The following is a 14,367-nucleotide window of genomic DNA, read 5'->3' on the forward strand; positions in this document are numbered from 1 at the left end:
CACTCTTGACCAATTGGCACCCCACCTCCAGGCCCCAACCCTACAGTGTGTGGGCCAGGGGGTAGGTTTGTGGGATGGGGCAGGGGGGTGTATTTCTGGAGCATGAGGGGCCCAAAGCTGTCCCTTACAGGCTTGGAACTCTGCCGGCCTGCTAGGGAAAAGCCATGATTTTCCACATTTTTCTCTTTTAAAGGAGAATCCATTTTTAAAGTTTGTTGATCCATTTTTAAAGTATGTCCGCAACCCTTTCATATATTCCTGTGACCCACTTCTGGGTCATGACCTACAGGTTGAGAAATGCTGCCTTAAGGCTCCCTATGACCCTCCATGCATTCAGTGCTCTTTCTCAGCTGAGTGGCAATACCAGAAATTAGGGACTTATCCAGGGCTAAAGATGTGGACTCAGTGATACAACTGTAATACCGACTCTGTTTTGCGGGTGCTGCCAGCATAGTTTTTGGATCCCAGCGTGTGGGGTTCCATTTCAGTTTGAGCAGCAAGCCACCTAGATCAGGAGGGAGCATTGCTTCCTGGCACCAGTTGTCTCTGCAAGTTGCAGTTCTGTACTGAAGAAGAAGGCAGCTGCAATCTGTTTCATTATGTGCAAATTAAGCTTGGCTTTTGTCTCCTGGCATGCTGCCACTGCAGCTCTTGTCTGAGCAAATTTTGTTCATCTCTCTGGATTTGGGGATAAATCATGCAAGAGAGGCTAGGTGACCCAATCCAAGTCTCTTCTGATTAAGTGATTCTGTGATTAACCTGCCTGTGGGCCTCTTCTTCTGTACTGTTTAATGCTGGCATTCTGCTTGCCATCAGACAAGCAAGTCATTCTACCCGGGTCAGGGGAGGGGGTGTGCCGGCATGTCTCCTATTATTAACCAGCTTAATACTGATTGCACACATGTTGAGGCAGGTGGACCCAGGCAGGCTAGGTGGAAGGTTTTACCACTCCATCTCTGTGCCTCACTGTGGCTAGCTGGAAATTATATATTTTGGGATATCCTGTTCCTGAGAAGTAACTTTCTTCTATCTTTGGTTTGGGCATTGTAGAGCACTTGGCATCCTTGGACATTGGGAGTGGAAATTGGACTATCTCCACAAAACTGCCATGTAGCAAAGCCTACTGTGGGGAGGCTTCCTTCACAATGGGCTGTCATTTTGTGTAAAGGAGGAGAAGAAATCCGATTCTTAACTTTATTAAACATTAAGAGTGAACTCCTCAGCTGGTGATACTTAGTTTTGTTTCACCACTGTGCTGATTTACTGCAGCAGAGGATCTGGCCAGCAACAACCAGTGTGCCCTGCACAAGGCAGCTGGAGGAAAAGTCTGGGACTTGCAGCTGTGTTGGCAGTGGAGGAGAAAGGCTTACATTTGCCTAGGCCAAAGAAAAGCAAGGCAGCATGTTTTCTACTTTGGTCAGGTGGGGAAAAGTTTGGAGAAGGGAGTTGAGCAAGGAGATCACCATCAAGAGGATGCAAAAAGCATTTAGTGTGTCTCTTGTGTCTTTCAGCAAGAGATGCAGCGGTACAAAGAGGTGTGTTACTACATGCTCTTTGCCTTGGCTGCCTATGGCTGGCCCATGTACCTGATGAGGAAACCCACCTGTGGACTTTGTCGTCTAGCTAGATCCTGCTCGTGAGTAACCATCCTCTACTGGCCCCTTCCTTTTGCTTTTTCTCACCCAATTTTTCCTCCTTTCTCACTTTTTTACTTTTCCCTTCTGTCCTCCATTTTATTTTATCATTCTCCTTTCCTTTCTATTCTTGTCTCCTGCTTTCTTCCATTCTTTTTTCTGTTTCCTCCACATTTCTTTGTCACCTCTCAGCTGTCTTCCCCTCTTTTCCACTCATTTTCTTTCTCTGTCCTTTTCTGTTTCTTTCTTTTCGGACTCCTGTTCTCACTGTTTCTCATCATCTACCCTACCTATTACATAAACCAGACTGTGTGTCTCTCACCCTTTCTGGCAAGCTAAGGACCTCGCCAGTCCTTTATGCTTTGAACAGGTAGTACAAGGAACAAATTTGGCATAAGGCTAAATTTGTTCAGAGTCAAAATCACCATTTTGGAGCTCAGAAGTCAGATTTATCACAGGACTATAGGGAGCTGACATTTGGGTATTTATTGAGGCATCAGTGAGACTTGGCCAGGATCTGTCCTCTGGGCTTTCTGGGACTGATTGATTTAATTTGTTTGTTTGGTTTGGTTTTTTTTAAATACACTGGATATGAAGTGTCTCTTTCCTGGTATCAACAGTATAGTTAAAATTGAGGTGAAATTTTCATTTTAAACATTGTTCTTATTTTCAGTGACTTAAAACTTCATCAGTAAATTCCCTGTGAGGCTGAACTTCTAGTGCTTAGTCTCAGCCCAAAAGCTCTTTGGATTCTAGGAAAGTTTTTTAGTAAAAATCTGTTCCCTTTTGAACTACATGTATATGAGGAGTGATGGGGGTAAAATTTGAAGTGGTTAAACTTTTTTTTAATTGCTTTTTTGGTGCTTAGCTGCCTCCAGAACTACTCTATGAGCTTTATGGACATGGGCTTGAATAAGGACTAGCTGTTCCATCTGGGCATGTAGTAATAAATATAACATCCTTTCAGGTGTTCTGAGGTGTAGACAGGTCAAAGATTCTTCAGGGATTAGTTGTGTTGTGGCTCCCTCTGGTGTCCACAAGTAAAATTACATCCCCCTATCCCTGGAGGGATGTCTGTGCAAGTTGGTCCAATAAAAAATACCCCCCTCACCCCCCCCCCAAAAACCCAAACAAAAAAACCAACAACCAAAAAGACAGACAAAAAAACCCCCTCAACTCTTCCTCCTGTGTTCTGGGGAAAGAAATCTGAACATGTCACTGCACTGGGGCAGCTCCACCCAGGTCATCAATAGCGGAAGCTGTGACAGATAGGGCACAGGCATTTTTACGTTTTGGTCTTATGCCTCTGCTTGTATCCTGATGAGATGTACACAGTACTTCTGTCTTGTAGGTGCTACAACTTCTCCTAGTAATAGTGTCAGTGTGGAAAAATAATGAATTGAGATGAGGCCAGAAAGTCATATCCAGTCTCCTGGTCTTGCAAAGTATCTTCCTTTGTTTTTCTTCCCTAGGTCTGTGGCTCCCTTGCTTCCAACCCTTTTACTATAGCCCATGTTTCCTAATTGCTGCTTGCTCTTTCTGCAGATGTTGCTGTCTCTGTCCCTCACGGCCTCGCTATGCACCTGGTGTCACCATTGAGGAGGATAACTGCTGTGGGTGCAATGCTATTGCCATCCGTCGCCACTTTCTGGATGAAAACATGACCTCTGTGGATATTGTCTACACCTCTTGTCATGACGCTGTAAGGAGATTTTCAACTCCCAGTTTCTCAGGACATGTTCCCAAGACACTTCCTCCTGAAAGCCTGGCACTCTTTAGTATAGCTTGGGGACATACTGTAAATGTACTGAGCCTTCTCCCCAGAAACAATATGTTGCTCCTGGACCTGTGTTATCCAATTGTTACTGCAGATCTTGGTCAGGGACAGTCCAGATGATGATGCCCTGAAAGGGGTGATCTATCATACTGACAGTTCACTTACCCATAAGACAGGAGGTAAAGGGAAAGTCCCAACTTTATGGCACTGAACTTTTTAACAGAGCAGTGTGTTTTCTCCAGGTCTATGAAACTCCCTTCTATGTGGCTGTGGACCATGATAAGAAGAAAGTGGTCATCAGTATCCGAGGAACTCTCTCTCCAAAGGTATGCATACCATGTGATGGATTCCCTTATTGGCATTCATGTTTGCCCCAGATGCTGGGGAACCTCTTTGGGGACAAGTTGAGACCTTTTTTTATACACACTTCCTGTCTCATGCTCTAAAGTATACTGGATTCTCTTCTTCCAGGATGCCCTGACTGACTTAACTGGGGATGCAGAACGCCTTCCAGTTGAGGGTCATCATGGAACCTGGCTGGGACACAAGGTATGGAGAAAAGCCTTCTCATTCTACCCTACTAACTTTTCAACATAGTCCCAGCCTCCTTCCCCCAAAATGTTGTAGGATTCCTTTAATAGAGGCTTTTGGATGAAATGCACTATATGATTGCAACGTGGTGGTGGTGTTATAAAAGCAAGTACTTTACTTTATTTCAGTTAAGGTCACTGTGGCATTAAAGAAAAGAAATATATTTAAACAAAACAAACCATAATAAAAAGTAAGGTGTAAAATAAAACACAGTAAGAGAAAGTTCTGAGAAACTAAATAAAAAAGAGAAACAAAGGGGATATGCTAAAATGTTGTCTATATTGAGAGAGCTTACACCAGTGCAACAAAACTGATGCAGTATATTAGAGATCTAGGCTTGGTGTCACTAAATTGGCTTAGTATAGATAACAATTTAGGCCCCATTCCAGCAAAGCACTAATGCATGTGCTTCATAGTGTCAGTGGGACTAATCCCTTGTTTAAAGTTGGGTAAAATCCTGATCCTGGAAGCCTTGCTCATGCCAGAGGTCTTATTTGTCTGGATATAACACTGGTGTACAAGGTCTACCTGAATAGTTTTGTATGTGGATGGGCTTTTCAGAGTGCCACTTTGTTGAAAGCAAGGCAGTGTTCTTGTTCTCACAAACATGAAGTCTGTTTTATACTTCTGAAACAATAGATTAATTGGTGTAACAATTTCTGAGTGAGAGCATGCAAAAATTGATAAATGAAGTAATGTTTTTATCGTATAATTGACATTCAGAAGTTTAACATCTACGCTGCTTGATTCATTTCTTAAAGCGTGCATATTTTTCATGTCTCTTGCTTCTGAATGAATTTATTTAATTCAAAATTGCTTAGCACAACAGCACTTGTAAACAACCAATATGAAGTAAAAAAGGCAAAATTAAACCAAATGAAAATGACATTTAAGAAGCTGAGTCTGTTAAACAGCTGTCTATTAGCTATTGTACAAATTAAGAATAGATGTTAGATGTAAGATATTTTAATTAGTCTTTTAAAAATATTTTATTATTATGTCTGTCAGTATGTGAAATTTTTTTAAATCATTCCCTATATTCTTTTTGCTTGGCCTTTTTATTAATAGATTCCTTTCAATTCTTTGATTTAACTAAAATTGGTTTAGTTTCCTGGATTTTTAATTTATTTTGTTTGATAAAAACATAATTATTATATCTAAATATTATAATATGTTTTCACACATCTTCGTTTTTAGCTAATAATATTAAATTCACAAATACAGGCTTGTGTTAAAATAGTAATATTTACCCTTACATAACGAAGTACTATCAGCTTCTCAGGGAGATGAACAAAGATAATAGAATGTTGATGCATCTTCCTTAATGTAATTTTAATGTCCAATAATCAGTTGTTATGAAAACAAATGAAGTGTTTTGCTGATATTTCATGTATTTGGAAAATAGTATGTGGCAATTTTGGCACTTCCTCTAAGTTCTTGATTTTTTTGGTGATGATGAGTTTTTTTTTTCATGTAGTGAGCATGCAACAAACAGGAATATCCCACCTCTACTCTCTGATCTAACCCAATGTTCTGTTTGATATAGAGCAGATCATACAATCTACAAATGAAAATTCTTGACAAATATGTGCTAACTTATGTAGCACCCCCACTGATTCGCACACATTTTTCTGCAGTTGTAATGATTGGCCAAGTTACCTCTGATGCCACAGTTGTGTTGGTTAGGAACTACAGTCAAGCCCCCAGTGCAGACTTATATAGCCATAACTACTAAGGTTAGCTGATCATCATGGTAAAAATATGTTAAGGTTGCATGTTCCTGGGGAAAAATAATTGCAAAAGACAACCATATTGTTTTGAGAAAAATGTTCTTTTCCCCCCCAATAATGTCTGTTTAAAAATGAACCTCCTCTAAACATATATAAAACCAAATTTCTAAGAAAAGAATAAAATAGCAACAATGTCACGGAGGCTTTTCTGGTGGCAGATTAGTGAGTGTAACAGAGATCATGACAAGTAAGAAGAAAACCAAAAAGTCATGACTGACAAATGAGCTTTCTACCTTAGCTGGTATATACAACAGCTGCTAGCCATAATCAGTTAACTGCAAACTATTTATTTTCAAATAGAGCCTATATATGGATTTTCAGAGATCTGCTAGTATGGAAGGTCTGAAGGGGTTTTGAACCATAGAGAACCAAAGTAACACTGAACTCTCCAAATTTCAAAGAGAAGTAATTTTTTAATTACTTAAAACTCTGAAAAATTAATTACTATTCCATTGCATCTTCCAAAATCTCCATTTTGTGTGCTATTTTAGATTAGGCCTGGCTATATTCCTTCAGATTTACAAAGCAGAATGCAAGAGACAAGGATTTCTTAGGGTTTTATACTAGGTAAATGCAACTTTAATTAAAATGATAAACTGTGACCAACATGACTATGATGTCAAAGCATTAAAATTGCTATTTGACTATGGAATATTATCAGTATCAATATTATATTAACAATCCTGGCTAATACAGCCTATTAATAACATTATAATGGATTTAGCTCAAGAGTTTCCAAACTGGGAGCCTAAATGTATGTGTGTAGGTATCTAAATAAGTGGCCAGATCTTTCAGAAGTGCTGAAGCACCCAGCCATTTCATGGAAGGCAGAAAATTAACAGAGACTCTGCTTCTTGAATGAGGCTGAAGTTGATGAGCTGCTGGACGTTCTGGAACAGAGACTTAAAATACCATGGTATCTACTTTTTGATTATGGTGACAGCATTACAGATGTCCCATTTGCAGGTTCAGCAAAATCATCTATGTTCTGTTTTTGCCATTCGGCAATCAGTTTTATTTAATGGTTCATTTGATTTGAAGAACTTGAAAAAATACTGGCTTCTGTTCTATTTGAGAGGAGTATGGATTACTTGTAGTTTAATATTTAACAAAACCTGATAAGGTTCTTTATTTGAAACTTGTTATAGTTGTTTGCTGCATCCATCCCATTTTTTCCTATAATTTAATTCAATTTTAGGCATGTTGAATTACAGGAAAATCGTACGCTAATGTTAGGTGGTCACTAAACATCTGGGGTCCATTTGCAGCGTGAATCAGCCCCTTCCACATACAGGGGACAACAACTTAGCAAATGTACACTATGCAGATAGAAAGCTGACAAATAAGATGAGAGTTGGTTAGCTTTATATAGAGGCACGATATCTAACATGCCCGCCTTCTAGAAGTCTTTAGGTTCTGACAAATAAAGCCATTCTAATGGATTACAACTACCTAGCCCCTCCAGTATCTTCAGTGTCTAATGTAAGTTGATTCCATTCAGTTGTTACTTCCTTCCTCAGTCACTAGTGGCCCTTTCTCATCAAGGCTTTTAGGCTGTCCTGCCACTTTGTTTGTAATGGTATTTTAATGTTCTCATTATTTCCCTGTTAGCACTTGGGAGGAGTTAGCATTGCCATCATTACAAATTGAAATGGGAATGCACAGTCTTGTAGGTAAGATGCCAGAACTAAAACAGTACAGGTAGATGGATGATTTTGTTTCAGATGTTGGAGGACGTTCAACTACTGTGATACAGTGAGGCCTGGGCATATTACTTGTAAAATAATTATTTACTGCTGCTACCGAACCATTCACAGTCATGATAACTAGGTGTACCTACTCCTACCCTATTTATTCTTTTAAAATGTAATGACACACAGAGTGAATACTTGGCTGTCCAGTCCCTCATTGCCTACTGGGTGAGTCCAAAGCTTAGACAGCCTCTGGAGTACTAGTCAGTAGAGTGGGAGTTTCTTTGTGTTGAGGTGGCTTGGGTAGGTGTACTAATGCTCACAGTTTGGTTTCTGTTTCTTGGCATCTCCCATCAGGGAATGGTGTTGTCTGCGGAATACATCAAGAAGAAACTGGAGCAGGAGATGGTTCTTTCTCAAGCCTTTGGGCGTGATTTAGTGAGTATTTGCTTTCTTGTGTCCTGCACATGATATTTAGGTGGCAGGATTCCCTTATGCCACTGGCATTCTGTCTCCAGCTACACTTTGCTGAAACCACTGTACTAGAATGACTCTTGGTTGCTCAAAGCTTCCTCCCAATTCTTGCTGCTCCTAGGTACCAGGGGGATGACTTCTTGCATATTCCTTCCATGCTGCTGTTTCTGAAATGTTCTTCACCTCAGTCATGTAAAGCCCCTGAGTTAGCACTTCGGCGAAAAAATGAAAAACAGAATGTCAGGCTGACTATGTCAAAATGCACCCCATTTCTAGGTGACCTAGAAAAGAGGAGCCTAGGAAAAACTGAAGATTGAATTCTTATGTGTATAGGGTCTTTCTGTAGAAAGTGTTTTGGATCACCCTGCCCCATAGCACTCATGTGGACTGTTCAGATTTATGCGTTAATACCAGCTGATCCCTATGTGGATAACTGCCAAAGGAAATGTAAACTACACTCCAACACAACATAATTAACCCTTTTCCAGAGGAGAGTTTCTCTGAAATGCCCGATTCCCTGCTGCAAGATGATTGTCCTTCGGGAACTGGGAAGGAAGTAGGAAGCAACCTAGAAAACAATGAAGGAGCAGGAGAAAGGAAATATAAGAAAAGAGGGGTGGTAAACTGTAGAACCTAACAGTCCAGTGTCTAGTTAGCTTATAATGTCCACCTTATAGTGTTTGGCAAACAGATGGAAGGATGTATAGACCACCAGCCTGCAGATTTCTGTATATCATATTTATTCCTTTCTGCCCAGAAAGTGAGAATTGACCTTTTAAGTGAGCTTTTACTCATGAGAGAAGGAATTCCACCTTTTCTCTTACAGACCATATTAATCAGGATTTGGACTTGAAAGGATATTCTAGTGTGATAGCTGGGTTTTCTCTTGTATGTGGTATACACAAAGCAGTTGTCATAGTTTTGTCCAGTAATTTGATCAGCTGCCTCACATCAGGGCATTTCATTGGACTTCCTCCTGATAAATGGCTCTATGTGATATGTCCAGGTTTTAGTAAGTGTAAAGTGATGTAGCCTACAAAGGGCTTAGCCCGTAGATGAAAGGATGATGTCTTAGTTAATCTGAGATGGAGAGAGAAATGCATAAGCATTCAAGTGCTGTTTAAAATTTAATTTATGAGGAAGAAATAATTATTTGATAGGCAAAGTATTCATTTCACTGATCTTAGGACACATCATGACCACCTGGATCTGTAAGCAGAATTACAAAATAGTAGACATGATTTCTTACAGTTCCAGTTTACATCCTAATTCTCTTTTTAAGAGAGAGGCAAAGTTTGGTCATTGACTTTCATAGATTCCATAGACATTATGGCTGGAAGGGACCTTGGAAGATTATCGAGGCCAGCCCCCTGCTCTAAGGGCAGGAAGTCAGCTGGGGTCATAGGATCCCAGCGAGATAAGCATCCAATTTACTCTTGAAGGTGTTCAATGTAGGTGCTTTAACCACCTCTGACGGCAGGCTGTTTCAGACCTTGGGGGCTTGGACAGTAAAGAAATTCTTCCTTATGTCCAGCCTGAAATGGTCTTGCAGGAGTTTATAACGGTTCGACCTCATCATCCCTTGGGACGCTCTGGTGAACAGACGTTCCCCCAGATCCTGGTGGTCACCCCTGATAAACTTGTAGGTGGCCATCAGATCACCCCTGAGCCTGCGCTTTTCCAGGCTAAAGAGTCCCATGGCTCTCAGCCTGTCATTGTAAGGTCTGCTTTCCTGATCTCTGTTCATGCGTGTGCCTCTTTTCTGGACTCTCTCAAGCTTCTCCACATCCTTTTTGAATTGTGGAGCCCAAAACTAGACGCAGTACTCCAGCTGCAGCCTCACCAAGGCAGAGTACAAGGGGCGAATGATGTCCTGGGATTTGCTTGAGAAGTGTCTATGGATGCAAGCCAGTGTTTTGCTCACTTTACTAGCCACAGCATCTCATTGCAGGCTCATGTTCATCTTGTGGTCAGTGATGACGCCCAAGTCTCTTTCTTCCGTAGTGCTAGCCAGTGTAGCGCTGCCGAGCCTATAAGGGTGCTGCAGGTTTTGCCTTCCGAGGTGGAGAACCTTGCATTTTTCGGTGTTAAACACCATCAGGTTCTCGTCCGCCCATTTGCTGAGGCTGTCCAGGTCAGCCTGGATTGCCCTCCTGTCTTCTGGTGTGGATGATTTGCCCCAGAGTTTTGTGTCATCAGTGAACTTGGCCAGTCCGCTTCTGACTCCAATGTCCACATCATTAATGAAGATGTTAAGCACTATGGGTCCGAGGACAGAGCCTTCGGGGACCCCACTGGTACCATGGTACTGGCATCATGACGATTGACTTCTGTCAATTACTACCCTCTGGGCCTGACCACGGAGCCAATTTCCCAGCCAGCGGATCGTGGTGGGCCCAAGGCCACAATTGGTCAGTTTCACCAAGAGGTGATCACGGGATACCAGATCGAAGGCTTTTTTGAAGTCAAGACATATGACATCAACCTGGTGTAGTGCCCGAAGACTGGAAGAAGGCCAATGTGGTGCCGATCTTCAAGAAAGGGAGGAGAGTGGGTCCGGCTAACTACAGGCCCATTAGCCTGACTTCTATCCTGGGGAAGATCTTAGAAAAGTTTATTAAGGAGGCCATCCTTGATGGACTGGCCCAGGCTAACATCCTAAGGGATAGCCAGCACGGGTTTGTTGCGGGTAGGTCTTGTTTGACTAATCTCATTTCCTTCTATGACCAGGTGACCTATCACCTGGACAAGGGAGAAGAGATTGATGTCATATATCTTGACTTCAAAAAAGCTTTTGATCTGGTATCCCATGATCACCTCTTGGCCAAACTGCCCAGTTGTGGCCTTGGCTCCACCACGATCCGCTGGCTGGGAAATTGGCTTCGTGGTCGGACCCAGAGGGTTGTGATTGATGGCAGTCACTCATCATGGTGCCCTGTGACCAGTGGGGTCCCTCAAGGCTCTGTCCTGGGACCCATACTGTTCAACATCTTCATTAACGATGTGGACATTGGAGTCAGGAGTGGACTGGCCAAGTTCGCTGATGACACCAAACTTTGGGGCAAAGCATCCACGCCAGAAGATAGGCGGGTGATCCAGGCTGACCTGGACAAGCTCAGCAAATGGGCGGACGAGAACCTGATGGTGTTTAACACGGAAAAATGCAAGGTTCTCCACCTTGGGAGGAAAAACCTGCAGCACCCTTATAGGCTCGGCAGTGCTACGTTGGTTAGCACTACAGAAGAAAAAGACTTGGGGGTCATGATTGACCACAAGATGAACATGAGCCTCCAATGCGATGCTGCGGCTAGTAAAGCGACCAAAATGCTGGCGTGCATCCATAGATGCTTCTCCAGCAAATCCCGGGACGTCATTCTCCCCTTGTACTCGGCCTTGGTGAGGCCGCAGCTGGAGTACTGCGTCCAGTTTTGGGCTCCACAATTCAAAAAGGACGTGGAGAAGCTTGAGAGAGTCCAGAGGAGAGCCACGCGCATGATCAGAGGTCAGGAAAACAGATCTTACAATGACAGGCTGAGAGCCATGGGACTCTTTAGCCTGGAAAAGCGCAGGCTCAGGGGTGATCTGATGGCCACCTATAAGTTTATCAGGGGTGACCACCAGGATCTGGGGGAACGTCTGTTCACCAGAGCGCCCCAAGGGATGACAAGGTCGAACGGTCACAAACTCCTGCAAGACCGTTTCAGGCTGGACATAAGGAAGAATTTGTTTACTGTCCGAGCCCCCAAGGTCTGGAACAGTCTGCCATTGGAGGTGGTTCAAGCACCTACATTGAACACCTTCAAGAGTAAATTGGATGCTTATCTTGCTGGGATCCTATGACCCCAGCTGACTTCCTGCCCTTTGGGCAGGGGGCTGGACTCGATGATCTCCCGAGGTCCCTTCCAGCCCTAATGTCTATGAAATCTATGAAATCTTCTCCCTTGTCCAGGTGATAGGTCACCTGGTCGTAGAATGAAATGAGATTGGTCAAGCAAGACCTACCTGCAACAAACCCGTGCTGGGTATCCCTCAGGAAGTTGGCATCAGCCAGTTTATTAAAGAGGATGGCCTCTTTAATAAACTTTTATCAGACCTTCCCTGGGATAGAAGACTTATTAAACCTGGAGTCCTAAAGATGTGATGCTTGACTCTCCTTTTCTTGAGAAAACCTAAAGGCTGTTTTCATTGCTATCTAGTTGTGTAGGGAAATAAGTCTCAAATATGTGAAGTTTTTATTCTGGATAGGCACTGCCTGAAATAAGAAAGATCCAGAAAGGTAAACAGTTTGATCTGTGGAGTTCCTCATTCCTAAAGATGAAGTGAAGAAGTTGTCTGTTTAATTCTCATTCCTGAAGGGCACAGAATCTGACTCAGTCATTTGGCCTGAACGTTATAGTTGTTTTATACTTAGGTGTGGCCAAAAGCAGCAGAAAAGCAAGCAACCCACTCTGAGCTCTTCAGTCTATTAGTCACGCCCCTGTAGTTTTTCTCACCCCCACCTATTTCTATCCATTTTTCCTACTAGGCGAGTTTTTTGAACTGTCCCTCCTTTTCAAACAAATGTGTATATTTTGAGATGCCCCTGTGAATGCATGCAGCTCCCCAGTATTGTGTTTATAACTGATGGATTCCCTTCAGTGATGAGACAGGTTCATGGGTAACAGCAAAATTATCCTTTCCCTCCCCTCCAAAGAAAAGTTGGGCCCCCTAAGTTGGTGATGTAGGAGTGAATTTCAGGGCATCCAGAAATGAGTGTCCTTCTGGGGGCAGGAATTGAGTGCAGTTGGTGGAGATGTCTATATGTTCCTTTATGTAGAATCTGCATGCCAGTCCCACTTCAGAAAGGGGCATTTTAGTAGATCATAATTATCTTCCATTTGTAGAAGACAAGGGGGTCTGGAGCATGTGGGCATGGAGATGAGTAAGCTTTTGCTAAGCAGAGGAAACAGTTAAGAAAGATGGCCGTGTTCTTCAGGAATGTCTCAGCAGGTCTTTGCTTTGCAGGGCAGAGGAACAAAGCACTACGGCCTGATTGTGGTGGGACATTCCCTAGGGGCTGGCACAGCTGCCATTCTGTCCTTCCTTCTGCGTCCCCAGTACCCATCACTGAAGTGCTTTGCGTATTCTCCCCCAGGTGGGCTGCTGAGGTATGTATTGGGAGATGAGACCTAAATGGGCAATTGGGGAATTGTAGATACCTGTGAACTGAGACATCTGATCATTATTATGTCTTAGTTGCCCTGGGGTGCATCAGTGTCAGGGCCCTGTTTTGCTTGATGCTGTATTGGTAAATAGTAAGTGATAGTTCCCACCCCAAAAAACATAGAGCCACAAAGAATGTTAGGTTTATAAAAGATGGCATTGCTGGTGGTTAATGCCAGCAGCCTTGCTCAGTCTGTCCTGGTTTGGGGCCTTAATTATGATGGCAGGTGAATGCTGTCCTGAACATTCATAGTATCCGTGAAGTCACATGGCAGATCAGTCTCCTGTCCAATCCTGTAGTCTCATCCTGTTAACTTTGGCAGGTATGAGCCACAGCCAAGAGACTGAAAGCACTGAGGATGTGCTTCTCTTCCCATATCCTCCACTGCACAATGTCACATGATGTCTGGACACTGTCTGCCATCCATTTCAGATGCATTTTCAGTAGTCTATCAAAATGCAAACACTAGATCTGGTCATGTAACTTAAATGACATCTAAGGAATATCAACCATCTTTAGCCCTGGAGAAGAAAGATATCCCCACAGCAGTCACAACAGTTACTATGAATGGGCTTTATAGTAAACTGGGGGAAATCAACTCCTATAACAATCACTACAGTGAAGGAAGGGGTGCCCTTCCAATGTCCTGGAGCCATACCCATCATAGTAATTACCCTGGACATTGACCTTCAACACCTGTTACTTGATAGCAGCCCTCAAGTAGCTGGAGGACTGGGTCCTCTGCAGTGCCAGTTGGAAACATTGCTCACCACGGTGATCCCTGAGGGACTTCCATTGTTTAACTATGAGGATCTATTCCTGGCAGAGGTCCCTTAGATTGTGGTACACAGTAGCCACAGTCAGGCTTTTCTGTGAACCTGTGAAGCATTCCAGAGTTCTGGGAGGGGCCCTCTGTGCCCTGTTTTTGATCATTATTGTTCTGTCCAAGATGTGCAAGGGCATCCAACAATCCTGGTAATTATGTTGGCCTCTGGCTGTTATGATACAGTCTGAAAGTCAGGGTGAAGTAAAGAAAGTGTGACTGTACTTCAAGAACTACTCCCTGTTCCCCTGGGCCTGTGGAAAGGGATGTGGGGGTGTCCCACAGAAGGTGACACTCTTTGTCCTTCAACAACCTGTAGTGTTTATCCTGTAGGGTGCGCTGTCCCTCCTGTCTCTCTGTGTTGGAACACTTCCATTCCTAAAC

The 14,367-nt window shown here is 43.0% G+C and overlaps 1 protein-coding gene across 6 annotated transcripts in view; it reads left to right on the plus strand.

The window, feature by feature from the left end:
* DAGLA (diacylglycerol lipase alpha) overlaps nucleotides 1-14,367 on the plus strand; it is a 115,291-nt gene that overhangs the window by 79,600 nt on the left and 21,324 nt on the right. For all 6 annotated transcript variants that reach the window (XM_090032277.1, XM_090032275.1, XM_090032276.1 and 3 more), the window contains 6 exons: nucleotides 1,512-1,636; nucleotides 3,180-3,336; nucleotides 3,654-3,737; nucleotides 3,883-3,960; nucleotides 7,841-7,921; nucleotides 12,962-13,104. In XM_090032277.1, the coding sequence (XP_089888403.1) occupies nucleotides 1,512-1,636; nucleotides 3,180-3,336; nucleotides 3,654-3,737; nucleotides 3,883-3,960; nucleotides 7,841-7,921; nucleotides 12,962-13,104 (668 nt within the window). The remainder of the gene's footprint in view (nucleotides 1-1,511; nucleotides 1,637-3,179; nucleotides 3,337-3,653; nucleotides 3,738-3,882; nucleotides 3,961-7,840; nucleotides 7,922-12,961; nucleotides 13,105-14,367) is intronic.

This window comes from Crocodylus siamensis, chromosome 2, assembly GCF_052110815.1.
Source record: "Crocodylus siamensis isolate JL-2025a chromosome 2, ASM5211081v1, whole genome shotgun sequence".
NCBI classification, from domain to species: domain Eukaryota; kingdom Metazoa; phylum Chordata; order Crocodylia; family Crocodylidae; genus Crocodylus; species Crocodylus siamensis.